Below are 13,050 nucleotides of genomic sequence, written 5' to 3' on the forward strand. Positions count from 1 at the left end.
GTTCTGGCTCTGCTGGGTCCTTGTGCCTTGGGGGTGCACCCTTGAAGACCCAAGCATGATCCTGGATTCTCTTTACATTCCACAGCCAGAGGGAAGGGGGACACTTCCTGCCAATGCCCTGGCAAACTTCTGGCATTATTCCCACCTACATGGCCCCAGTAAAGCCTCATTATTGCCTGTCCACATCACGCACCTGATAAATTGACTGAAAAGATCCATCTGTATGAAAATATCAATAGCATCAACAAGGAAAAGCTTACCTTTGTACCCAACAATTGTGGCCTGCGGATGGCACTGTAACAATTTCTGTAATACCAGGAATTAAAAGATTCCAGGAAGAATGTGTGTGACATGATGTAAAACAAAGTCAGTGCACACAATGAAGGCGAGTGTGTGAAGGAAGACAGTGCCACAACCCGGCTGAATTCAGGGAATAACACAGCAGCAATGTTGGCACGCCGCCACTCAAGTTCATAAACACCCACCCTTCCTTTGTTTAAACAACTGTACAACTTTTAAGCAAACTGTGAACAGGGGGAGTCACTCTTTTGGGCGACTTCATTTAACTGTTTTAGAAAAATGAGCTTTGTCTGCTTTGTGAAGCCAAAATCCATTAACATCAACACACACAAGCTCTGCATGAAGGTAGAACCTGGACCTTTTAAAAAAAATCAGCCACAGTCCTAAATGGGTTTAAACACACCTTTTTTTGTTTTTTGGAGGGAGGAGTCAGGGCAATTGGAGTTAAATGACTTGCCCAAGGTCACACGGCTAGCGAGCGTTTTGTGTCTGAGGCCAAATTTAACCCAGGTCCTCCTGACTCCAGGGCTGATGCTGTATTTTCACTGTACCACCTACCCACCCCTTAAACACACATTTATAATAGCCTGTTACCAGTATATTATCTCGAAACCACTTGGGTTTATTTATTTTTGTCTCTATATCCTGCATGCTTCCCAGTTCTGATGCTCACTTTGGGAAGGAAGTGCTATTATGAGCCCCATTTTATTGATGAGGAAGCTGAGGCAGGATATAAACTCAGATCTTCCTGACTCTGTCGCCCAGTACCATTCACTGTGACACCCTGATGCTGGATTATGCAACAAACCAAAATGGATGTCCTGAAGTTACTGTGTGGGTACGGCAGTCATAATGCACAGTTTTACCAAAAAGCCTTCATCTTCCTCCTAACAACTAGTAATTAGAATGACTCACAGAATAAGGAAACCAGAATTATTTATTGATAAAATGCTCAAGGGATGCAAAATAACCCTGGAAAACAAGGGTTCTCAACATTCACCTGCAGAGGCAGAGGCCAACAGTGTCTTAGTTGAAGGCCATGCTGAGATCTCATGGGATAACCAACCAAATTACAGTCATGTCAAAAGAATTTAACAATGTTTTTCAGTTCAGTATTTTAAACAATAGCTCCCCCTGAGAAGTATTTTTACTTAAATGTACATAGGGCTTAGTTTATGTTTCTTATTTGGCATATATAAATTTTTACTTTGTTCTAATAAAGGTTATAAAGACTAGTGTAATTCAAATAACTGACCTTGGATATAAAACATGTTGAAATGGCATGGAAAAGTTGATAAAAAAATGTACATAATACAATTAATTATACATTAAGTACTAAATAAAATACTTTTCTTAAAACTATTATTAATACATTGCATGTGACCACTTAGACTCTTATCAACCGTACTAGGATCAAACAGCTAGAGTGAACACTGGCATGTTGGAGAAGGATTATGCCATCAAGTTTGCAATAAATATTTCTTCACCCATTCCTCGAGGTTTACCAAATTGAAACAGCAGCCTCCCTCTCTCTCTCTCATGGCTTTATGCTGCTTTGTTACTTGCCTGCCCCTGAATGACCCACCCCCACCATGGATCCTCCCAGGGTGGGCCTCTCTGGGACCAGACTCCCCTTTTCGAGCCTCAGACGCTAGGAGGTCCCAGGCTGGCACATATGAGAAGACACCAAAGATGTGGTCTGAGCTTGGCCTGTAGGAACTGGAGGGAAACTGAAATGACATATAGACCAAATGCTGTTTGTAAATCAATGAAATTAAGGTGAAGAGGAATCAGATGACAGCACACAATGCACAACCCCCCAGAGCTGCCAGAGAATACTGCGGGACAAGGGAAAAGCCAAGGAGGGGCTTGTTCTCTTTACCAGAGCTCAGATGAGTGAGGACGAGGTTGGTGTCACAGCCAACACAAAGCCTGCTTCTCAGGTTGATCTTCAAATAGTTCTTTTATAAAATAGTGAGAAAACTGCATCCAAAATAATTGGTGCCAGCATCTACAAGATCTAGGAATACTTTTTGTCTTAAGAAAAAAAGGAGTGTTCTTTCCCTACTAAGCTACTCAAGGCAGAGTCCCGTGGACTCTGACCTCCTGGGACGATCTCCCCTCATTTATGATGGAAACGCTGCTTTCAAATTTCTGTGTGACAGTCTACACAATGACATCATCCTATTTTAAAAAGGATGTTTTCTGGACCTCACTATAAAAGCTGTGCTTATAAGATAACTTTTGTAAATAGCAGGGCTACTCTTTTCCCTTGTCATTAGAACCTCTGAAATGATCCCTACAAAAGGTTACGTTTTAACAGGAATTATTCGAAGGTGCACAGGCCTCTTTGTTCTCCCAAACCAATGATGTGAGCAACCATATGAAAGCGTAAATAAACTCACCCCAGTGGGCAGCAGCAAGACTGGGTTTTGGGTGTTTGTATCACACAATATACACAATAACATATCAAATAAGAACTCCGACTACCTTGTTGTCCCCCAGGGGCTGTGGTGAGAGGGTCACCAGTAGACCAGGCAGACAGAGGGTCCTGGTCTGGTGTTTTAACACCAGAATTTAAAGAAGAATTTGCTCTTTTGTGTGACTCCACAGTGCGGTTCAAGGATAGAGATGCCCAAACTAGTCAGGCCAATGGTAGCCATATAAATCCAGAACAAATTCATGGTTTAGTTCTAGAAAAACCAATGCCACCTAACAGTAGTTATGTAGGAAGGAACACAAAAACAGACATGTTATGGAAAAAGTATAAAATATCAATAAAATACATGTTACAAGGTACATATTACAAAAGGTACCACAACTGATCCTTAAGTAAAAATGGAGAGAATTCACAGACCATGGGTAAAAATGGTAGGAACAATATGCAGGCCACAGGTATTGCAGAAGAATTCCTTTCAGCTATTTCATGAAAAAACACATTGGAATGTTCTTTTTCCTCTCTAAGTGAAATCTGTAAAAACAAAGACAGTCATCTGAAGTCAACCTTAAAAATCACCAGTAAACATTCCTTTTTGCGTAAGTTGTCACATACGACAAGCATAGATTTGATTCCTTACATGACTATAAGTGACGAGAAAAGCTCCTGCTTTCAAGAAAAGCACTTCATCTTTCTGCTCCCTGACTTCCCACAGTGCCCCAGTCCCCATGGGATCACAGGCCTCACTTTCCTTTCCCCACCCCTCCTGCTGCCTCCACCCCACTGCCAGCCATAAACCCAATCAGGACATCCCTAGTGTCTTCCAGGGCGCTTTGAACTGTGGTGCCCCTTAGCTGTGTTCTTAAGCTACTACATAAAAGCCCAGGAAAGACCTGACACAGTGCCATATACAGAGGATGTTGGAACCACATTGGAATCTGGGAGCTACTGATGCCCCATTTCTTCCTCAGTGACATGACGATACCATGTCAGATAAGCTTCCCCACACTTCTGAAAATGGGCTTTCCTCTCGTGCTGCTTATTGTGTGGAGATGTTTTCGCCTAAAGCCATGCTTCCCCTAGGAGCTGATTTTAACTCAGAAGGGCTTGACCTGTTAATGTTTAGCCCACAAAAACCCCCAGAACCATCCATTGTTTTCTTGGGGCACTGACTAAAGCTACTCTGGACTTATCTTCTAATAAAACCAATTACCCTGATGCACATGTTTCCCATCTCCTGGTATTTACAATACCAAGGTCTGGAAAATGGTTCCAATCGTTAAAATGTTAAAATCAGTAGCCAAACTGTAAATGTCATACCGTATCAACTAACATTAGTTAGATGGTATGTAACACCCACATTCATTTGGAGGAAAACAGGAACCCTGCCCCCCTGCACTGTCTAATGAGGATCATGCAGGGCAGGGCTGCCATCCTCACTCATCATCCTTCACCCTGATCAGTTGCAAAGGGCAATATGAGTAACAAGAGAGCGCCAGCCAAGTCTGAAGATGCTTACTCTCAAGCCTGGTGCCCATGCATGACGATGTCGCCATCTCCTCCCTGCATCTGCATCTGCATCTGCGCTTGCATCCGGGCAATCATCTCTTGCATGCGGCGAAGCTGCAAGAAGAGAAGAATCTGGACCTGCTCTCTTAGGCTCCCCCCACTCATATGCCTCTAAAAGGTGCTTCTTAGGAAACAGTTCTTTTAAAAATATGTCTGAAATGGGTAATTTATGCCCCTGATTGAGAAGCCAAATGGAATGGGCAGAGTGGGGAACTTTTAGCAGTGACCTCCCTGGCTTCCTCCAAGGGCTGGGCTTATCCCTGGGGTCTGAGAGAGGTGGGCTTCACCCGACCAGCCGAGGATAAACAAAGTTGCTTTTATAAGCACAGTAGAACCAATGCTTTTATGGAACATCAAACCTGAACCATGCAAATAACAATTTCCCAAGGTTAGTATGTAACCCATGGCTCATACAGTTTTAAGTTACAAAGAGGCCTCCTGGAGGAATATGAGAGGATATGGGGAGAGACAGAATGGGGTAAATTATCTCATATAGAAGAGGCAAGGGAAAACTGTGACAATGGAGGGGATGGAATGAAAAAATGGAAGGCAAAAGGGAATGGGTCAACCTTATTCCCATTGAATTTGGCTTAGGGAGGGAATGACATATACATTAAATAGGGTATCTCTCCCTAAAGAGGAGAGTAGGGGGGAAGGGGATGAGACAGGAGATGGTAGAGGGGAGGGCAGGCTGGGGTGGAGGGAAGTTGGAAGCACCCACTTTTGAAAAGGGACAGGATCAAAGTAGAGAATAGAACAAGTGGGGGGTAGGATAGGATGGAAGGAAATATAGTCAAGTCTTTCACAATATATCCACTATGGAAATGTTTTGCATAGCTACACATGTACAACCTATATTGACTCGCTTATCTTCCCAGTTAGGGTGGGTGACAATGGAGGAAGGGAAAGAATCTAGAATTCAAAGTTTTAAAATCAAATGTTTAAAATATATATTATTATTATTATTATTTTTTACATGCAACTGGCAATTATATTATACAGACACTGGGGCACAGAGATCCATCTTGCCCTACTGGAAAGTTGGAGGGAGGATGGGGGAGAATATAGGAGAGAGCAGATTGGGGGAGGGGGTATTCAGTGGGATTGTTGTTTTGGGGTGGTGGGGAGGGGAAAGATGGGGAGAAAATTTGTAACTCAAAAGCCTGTGGAAATGAATGATGTAAACTAAAAATAAACATAAAATTTAATTAAAACAAAAACAAAAAAACCAACAATGAGGCCTCCTCTGTGCTTTGAGCACCTCAAGTTTCGGAAGGCACCAGTCCCACACAGGATGAAGATTCTGGGGAAGAGCCATGGTTGGGACTCTGGATGTAACCATGTCCTTGGTGAAGCAGGACCCATCATCCAAGAGAATACCCAGCTCAGGGGACCCGAGAAGCAGCCCTGAGGAAGCTGGGGGCAGGGGGAGCAGCCAGTACCCAGGACGTACCATGCGCTTATTAGGCATGAGAATTCAAGGGCTTAAGGTGGAGCCTGCATATCAAGCGGCACTGTGACTTTTTCAGAGTGACCTCAAACACACACACACCAAGCCCATTCAGAGACATCCTTTAAGGAAATTAGTTTCCTTAAGGGGGAGGGGGAGGAGGCTTTCAGTTCTGCTTACTCTTCTAACATATATATTGAAATGGTCATAAAATAGGACTAATTTTTATGCATCAGCAACTTGAATGGGATTTGAACTGGTGACACTATTAGATTTCATTACTGATTTCTGAAGTCAGCCATTTTTGATGTTAAAAAATTTAAGGTCTCAAACAAAAGCAATATAAATAAAAATTATCCTTTCAAATCTTCCCTCCCCAAGTCCGGATAATTCAGAAATATAATTTCCTCTATGACTGTTTCCATTCATTTCACATAAAGCGAGGTACTGGGTGAGCCCTTGGAATTGGAAAGCAATGTTGTTCTCTCAGATAAATATCTCTGTAATTTTTAAAGAAAAAATTATGTGGGAAATTTTACAACTCACAATGTGGTACATGCTGTCATTCTAAGATACAGTACATTTGATGATAAAAAGCAGGAAAGATTTTGTGACATCCACACACACACACACACACACACAACAGAGGAATGCAAAATCTAGCAAAGCCATCTGAGGGACAGACAGGGTGTGGACGGACACATGGAAACGACGCTGCCTTACTTCTGCTTCCTTTTCCAGCAGGATCTGGTCTCTGTTCACTTCCTCGTTTTCCACTTTCCTAACAACAGAAAGCAGCGATTATGATCCACTAACAGGCAGAGGCTTCTCTGCGCCACTGATAAGAGCTGGCCATCTACCTCCTTGCCCTGAGAAAATCTTCCTCGGGGCTCCAGAGTCTTTCTTTTCTCTAAAAATAGGCTGCTTTTAGGAAAGTGTCCTGCCCCGCCCACACACCCCGCATTAAGAAATTAACAAAAAAGCCAAGAAGTGGAACATAAACAACAAACCCTGCCTCTTCTCTGGAGGCCTTGTCCCCAGAACCAAAGGGCTGACAGTCCACAAGCGCCCACACCAAGTGCCTGGGCCCTGCTCACTATCACCTAATGCCATCTCTCAGAGGGCTACAAGAGCCCATGTGCCTTCCCCTGGCACCATTTTTCAAACCACACCACAGGGGTAGGTCCATTTTATACAAGGAACAGGATCTGAATGTCTAAGTGATTTAAGAAAATAAACAGATGAGCGCTGACAAAAAGATCCTAAGCACAGAAGTGAAACAGGCATGGTTAGGGGCGTCAGGAACTCCCCTTTCAGAGCAGAACCAATGGTCCAGATGTTCTTTTAACAACCGGCCCTGCCATCCCTCCCATGCAGTGGGGGTCATCTCCCTTCCAGAGCCACCCTGGGCTATGGCTGCACTTTCTCCTGGAGATGCCTAATGAGGTGCCTCTGTAGTGAGACATTAGTCTGAGAAAAATGACTAACTTTAGCTACATCATGCTGATTGAACACCTGAAAAAGTAGAGCTTAAACCTACATTTTTGGGGACAGGATTTAAGGCTGGAAAGTGCAGGGAATTATAGCAGATTTATTACAAAACTGCTAAAGCAAAATCCTATTGCCTGTACCTAGAGAGACATCTGATTTCAAGGAACAATTATTCCGGAGAATGTAAATATAATGGACACTCCCTTCCAAAGAGCTATTCTTTTCAAGTTACTAATACTCGCCCTCCTCTACTGTTGAAGACTTTCTTGCAGGCTGAAAAAGGGTGAGCAGCTTAATGGCTCAAGGACCAAGAGTTCTGAGTGCATTTTGGCCGACTAAGTCATGCTGCAGGAGCGATGATGAAGAGGTGAAAGGACAGAGACAAGTACATGATGTACAGAGAGGAGAGAGAACGGGAGAGGTAAGGTAAACACAGGATGACAACCTGCCGCCTCTCTTCAGTCTTTCAGAGCGGAAGTTCTCATAGTGAAGGTCCTGGGTCACCTCCTGGAGATCCTGCATGTGTGTACTGGAAAAGAAAGGAGCCTGGTGTCAAGCTGGGAAGTGGGCCCATGCAGGGCAGCCTTTTCTTCTAAGGGATGCACTCCATGCTGCTTTGCTACAGGGAAGACAAGGAGGGAGAGCCCTCACACCGCCCCCTCCCCCGCCAAGCTGTACAAGCAGTCCTGGGGCTCTGGAGACATCCCATTTCCCATCTGAGGTGGCCACTGCTCCTCTCTCTCCTGGCCCCCATGTGCACTGCTGCCTGGGGGTGCAGCAACGGCTCCCAAGAGAAGCCCCAACTCTGATATGACCTTGCTGTGCACTCCCCTTCCAAGCTCCCTGGACAGTGGGAATGGAATTCTATATGAAAACACCTTCCATGAGAACATTCAAAATGGAAGCAGACAGCACAGATCCCTGAGCTCAATGCACACATTTTTGAGGAGCTCTGAGCCAGGATCCTGCAGGTAGCAGACCGGAGCTGGGAGGGCTGGGAATGGGAGAGCATCAGGAGATGGCCAATGAGGACAAACATTTGTGTCCCAACAGCCTCATCACAGAATAACTGTCCCCCTCCACCCTGCCCCAGGAAGAAATGGAGCAGGATATTTATGCGATAATTCAATTACTATGTTGAAAAGGGTCCCACTCCGCCATGACTGCTTTAGAGAGTGGTGCAATGTTCTGCCAGGCAGCAACCAAAGAAGCTCTGGAATGGCTTACATCAGCATCGTTCTCAGCTTCAGAAAGTCGTTGTGTTCTGGGTTCTCCACTTCCACCACTCCCCAAGGATAGAGCCGACCTCTAACCTTTTTGCCTTTGGCTTCAATCAACTGATTGGATCCTACTACGGAAAATGGAATACTAGCCTGTCAATAAACAAGAAGAATCACCTTACAAAGTACAAGGAAAAACTTTCACAACAAACAAAAAAAAGGTTCACAACTCTGTTTATGAAAACTTTCCATTTCTAAGAGTATATCAGGATTTCTTTGACATTTCTATTTTCAGCAAGATTAGACAAAATTGATGTACACAAAATAATACTTAAGATGAATTTCCCATAGATCAAATCCTGTTATAACAAGTATTTACAATACAAAAAGATGTCTAAGCCACCATGGATAGCTCAGCCTTGTTTCCAAGTACAGTTGAAACAAAAAATCCTATTACCACGAAATAATCTGGGCAATCCCTGACAGTTCCATGCCCTCCGATGTAGCTACAGACAAACACCAGCATCTGTTTCAGCCGATTCTCACCTTCAGAAGTCTAGTCTGCTCCTTAAAATCCTCATCCTCATCTGACTCGGCATCAGGTAAATGATAAATCTTGATGCCGTGTTCTTCAATTTCATCCAGAACCTGAAGAATGAGGAGAGCACAGAAATCAGGGGAGGGGGCACACAGACCTTGAATGTGATTGGTGAAGAAAAACTCTCCCCCACTAATCAACCAACAAGTTTTTTATCCCGTGTGTTCTCTGAACCCTGCACTGTGCTAAGTGATAGGAAATGCAGGCGACTGTGGCCGTGCCGCCAAGACATATTGGGGAGGGGGGCTGCTTACTACTTAACAAGATTGCCAAGGGAGGTAGAAAGAAGGATGGCCTGGGAAGGCTTTAACTTCTAACATGAGTTTCTCTCTGGCTCAGCAGCTAGACTACAGAGGAGTGGATGTACAACGAGATTTGTGCTTCAGGAGATCACCATGGCAGCTGGGAGAAAATGCAGGGCAGGTCCTTGACTGGGACGGACCAGCAAGTCTCCACAGCAGTTGTTCCCAAGTAGCTCCTTATGGGCCAGGGCCACTGGCCCCTGACACTCCCAAGAACAGTGGCTCTGTCTGGGCTGAGCCCCCTCATCTCCACTAGCCACCCCTATGCCCAAGCAGGAGGGGCATGCCTTTCTTCCTCAGGCCAGCCTTCCTTTTACCCTCAATCTCCCCTGGCCTGGCCTGCTCTGGGAGCTGTATCCATCACACCTGTCCTCATTTTCATCATCTCCTTCCCCACTGCCCCCAGACACCGACAACTCTACCCCTCACTATCAAAACCCTTTATGTGTCTATTGCCCTGAATCTCTTTTCTCTTTCACAGTCCAGCTCCTAGAAGGAATCTGTTCTTTACCACCTGCCTACAGCCTTCTTTCCCTCTCTGTTCCACCAGCATCATGAACTCCACATATACAAAGAGCTCCTCTCCACCTCCCCAAATCCACTGATTTTTCATCCTTCTTTGGTTCTGATGAGGCCCTTGGCACTTACCAGCTGTCCCAGTCTATCTCAGAGCATCACATGTGGTCACACCCCATGTGGCCAACTGCCAAGTCTGGCAGATCTGACTTCCCCCTCTTTTCATTTATATGGTTACAGTCTTAGCTTAGACCTTCACGATTTCTCACCAGGGCAACTGTAAGTTTCCTAATAAGATTTTCCTGCTTCCAGTCTTATTCTCACACAGCTAGTCAAAAGAATTTCTCCAAGGCACAGGTCTGACCATGGCTCCCCATGCTCAAGAGCCTGCAGGAACGCCTTCTTCTTGACTAAAGGATGTATCAGTCAATTAAGAAGAATTTATTAAGCTCCTAGTACAATGCAAGCCACTCCCAGACCAGATAAAAGAGGGAAGGCTGGTTTCATGAATAGAAATAGGGAAGGAAAAAAGGGAAAGTTTGTGGGACTGGAATCCTGAAAAGAGTGGGTAGCCAACAAGTGGCAGCAATGAAAGCAGGCTACTTTTCCAAGAATGGTGGAAAAGGTAATTAAAAAAAAAAGCTAAGTATCTAAAAGCCAGCCAAGAGGAAGGAGCTGGCCTATCTGCCCCTTCCCCAGCATCCCTGGTAATCAATCCCTTGTGCACCTGTCAGAATCCTTGTCTTCCTCTGAGGCTCTAGTCAGGGGTCCACTCCCGCTTAAGGGGTGGTCTCACCCAATTACTTGGTGAACTCCTGGAGAACAAGGACTGCCTCAGTCATTCTATTCCAACCTAATAGTGCTTGGCACCCGTGCAGTGCCTGACTTTACATGTCTGTCACAGGGGAGAGAGAGAAGGTGGAACTTTGTTTAAAAATTTAATTAAAAAAATCACTTTCTGACTGCTCTGTCTTGGGGACCTGGGCCCAAGAGGCCTGAATCTGCCCTTTCCAGACAATGGCCCTTGCGGTCTGTTGCCTGTGCTCTCTAGGGGGTGCCCAGCTCAAGATCCTCCAGTGCTTCTTCCTTTTGATGTGGCGTGAGCCTCCTCACCAAACACCCCCCACATCACAGGCTGGCAGGGCCACAAGTACACAGGGGAACCTGATATTCTTAGTGTAAAACTTCAGACCAGCCAGGGCTCACTGGTGAGCAGGACTGAAGTTACAGTTAGGAACGCATGAAATGTCGAGCCAAGCCTCACCTGTTACCCTGTATTTTCATAACTGATTTTTGACTTTAAGACAGGAATTTAATTACCCCTATTCAATTTTACTCTGCTCTCAGAGAGGCAACACAGCGCAGTGGATACAGTGCTGGCCCTAAGAATCAGGAGGCATGGGGTCAATCAATCAATAAACAGATTAAATGTCTACTAGGCCCTGGGCACTGTGCTAAGGCTGGAGAGACAATCCCAATAGAATGCTGCAGCCAACACACAAACAAGGAAAGACAAAGAAGCTCTATATAGGATAAGGAGGATGTTAGCTGTGACTTAAAGGAGAGCATTACAGGCCTGGGAGGCAGCCAGAGCAGAGAGGGAGGGTCTTGTTTGTGGAGCAGCTAAGAGGTCCAGGGCACTGATGGAAGTGTACATGCTATAAGAAGACTGGGAAGGGAAGAGGGGGCTGGCTTATGAGGGACTCTGAATGCCAAGCAGGGCATTTGGTATTTGATCTTGGAAGCAACAGTGAGCTAATGGAGATCACTGAATGGGTGTGTGTGTGTGTGTGTGTGTGTGTGTGTGTGTGACAGAGAGAAAAAGAGAGGGAGGAAGAACAAGCAAGTTCAAAGGTCACATCTGTGCTTTAAGAAAATCGCTGTAGTAGTCAGGCAGAGGGACAGCAGGCGTGAGCCCTGGGGAAGGCAGAAGCAGGAGCAGACTACTGCAATGATCCAGGCATGAGGTGAGAAGGCTTCCAACACCATGACACATGAGCGTCTGATGATAGGCACATCGCCGTCTTTCAGAGTCTGTAAGACAAGACGAATCCCACCACCTACCTAATGAGGCTTTTGTTAGATCTGTAAAACATTTATGTTGTTATTGTTTTGAAATTTCTGCTCATTATCTCAGTCTTTTGAAATATTTTTGGGTCTCGATTCTGTCATCTCATCCAGATGTCAAGTCCCCGTGCCAAGAGAACTGCCCAATCACATTGAAATGCAATAGGGAAAGACTCAACAAAACAAACCTCTAACACAGGTCACGCTAATGTGTGGCTTTCTAAGTCACCAGGATCCACTTCTCCCTGAGTACAGCTATCAGTTAACAGGGATAGGGCTTTACATCTATCCCCAACAGCTCTGGGAGGTAAATGCTATTACTACTGCACTTTACAGAAAAGTAAAATGAGGTTCAGGGAGATGACCTGCTTTGCCCAGGGTTCTACAGCCAGTTCATGCCGAGGTAGGACCTGAACTCAGGTCACCTCCAAAAATGAAGAAGATGCTGCTACATTTTCACATGCACACGGCTGAGCAGCTTTTCTCCCCAAAGGGCCCTGGGCTCCAGGCTCCACAGGGGTCCCTGTATGGAATCATGACTCTGTGCCCAGGCCATTCCCCTCATGCGGAATGTCGGCTTCATCTGGTACAGAAGGGGAAGTGGGAGGCCACCAGGATCCATCTAGATAGAGATCCCAAGTCATTCCAAACCATCTCTTCAAATGATTCTAGAGACATGCCAAGGCCCAAAGTCAAGCTGAACTGCTGATGCTTTCCAGATTCTCCTTCCCTCGGGTTTTTGAAAATCGAGGCAGTATCTGCTTCCCTCTCTGGGCTACTCCAGCAACTTCTCCATCATTTCCTACTTGCTCACCCCACTTCCTCCAAGGGCCTGGGCTCCCCATACACCCTCAGGGCCCTGCTTCTCTTCTTTCCAGCCTGCAACTGATTTTGCTGAGGGAGAGGACAAGCCAAGCAGGAGCCATGTGCTCTTCCCCTTAGACTTCTTTGAACACACCCACCAAAGTCCTTAGCACTCTTCACAAGCCCCTGTCTATTCTTTAGTTGTCTGGCCAATATCCTCATGGTTCGTTTTTTTTTCAGGTGGTCTGGTAAAAGCAGGAAAGGTGTTTTCCTAAAAACAGTGCCCCCCCCCCCCC

The 13,050-nt window shown here is 45.3% G+C and overlaps 1 protein-coding gene across 1 annotated transcript in view; it reads right to left on the bottom strand.

Annotated features, from left to right (window-relative positions):
- Positions 1 to 1,219: 1,219 nt before the first annotated feature.
- Positions 1,220 to 13,050, bottom strand: part of SEPTIN2 (septin 2) — a 34,688-nt gene continuing 22,857 nt past the window's right edge. The window contains exons 8-13 of the mRNA XM_069083378.1: positions 9,014 to 9,115; positions 8,475 to 8,620; positions 7,693 to 7,776; positions 6,480 to 6,537; positions 4,257 to 4,360; positions 1,220 to 3,271 (exon numbers count right to left, since the gene is read on the bottom strand). Coding sequence (XP_068939479.1) covers positions 4,259 to 4,360; positions 6,480 to 6,537; positions 7,693 to 7,776; positions 8,475 to 8,620; positions 9,014 to 9,115 — 492 coding nt within the window. The 3' untranslated portion in view covers positions 1,220 to 3,271; positions 4,257 to 4,258. The remainder of the gene's footprint in view (positions 3,272 to 4,256; positions 4,361 to 6,479; positions 6,538 to 7,692; positions 7,777 to 8,474; positions 8,621 to 9,013; positions 9,116 to 13,050) is intronic.

Source organism: Petaurus breviceps, unplaced genomic scaffold (assembly GCF_028583685.1).
Source record: "Petaurus breviceps papuanus isolate PSGF00001 unplaced genomic scaffold, PetGlider_PUasm1.0 173, whole genome shotgun sequence".
NCBI lineage: Eukaryota > Metazoa > Chordata > Mammalia > Diprotodontia > Petauridae > Petaurus > Petaurus breviceps.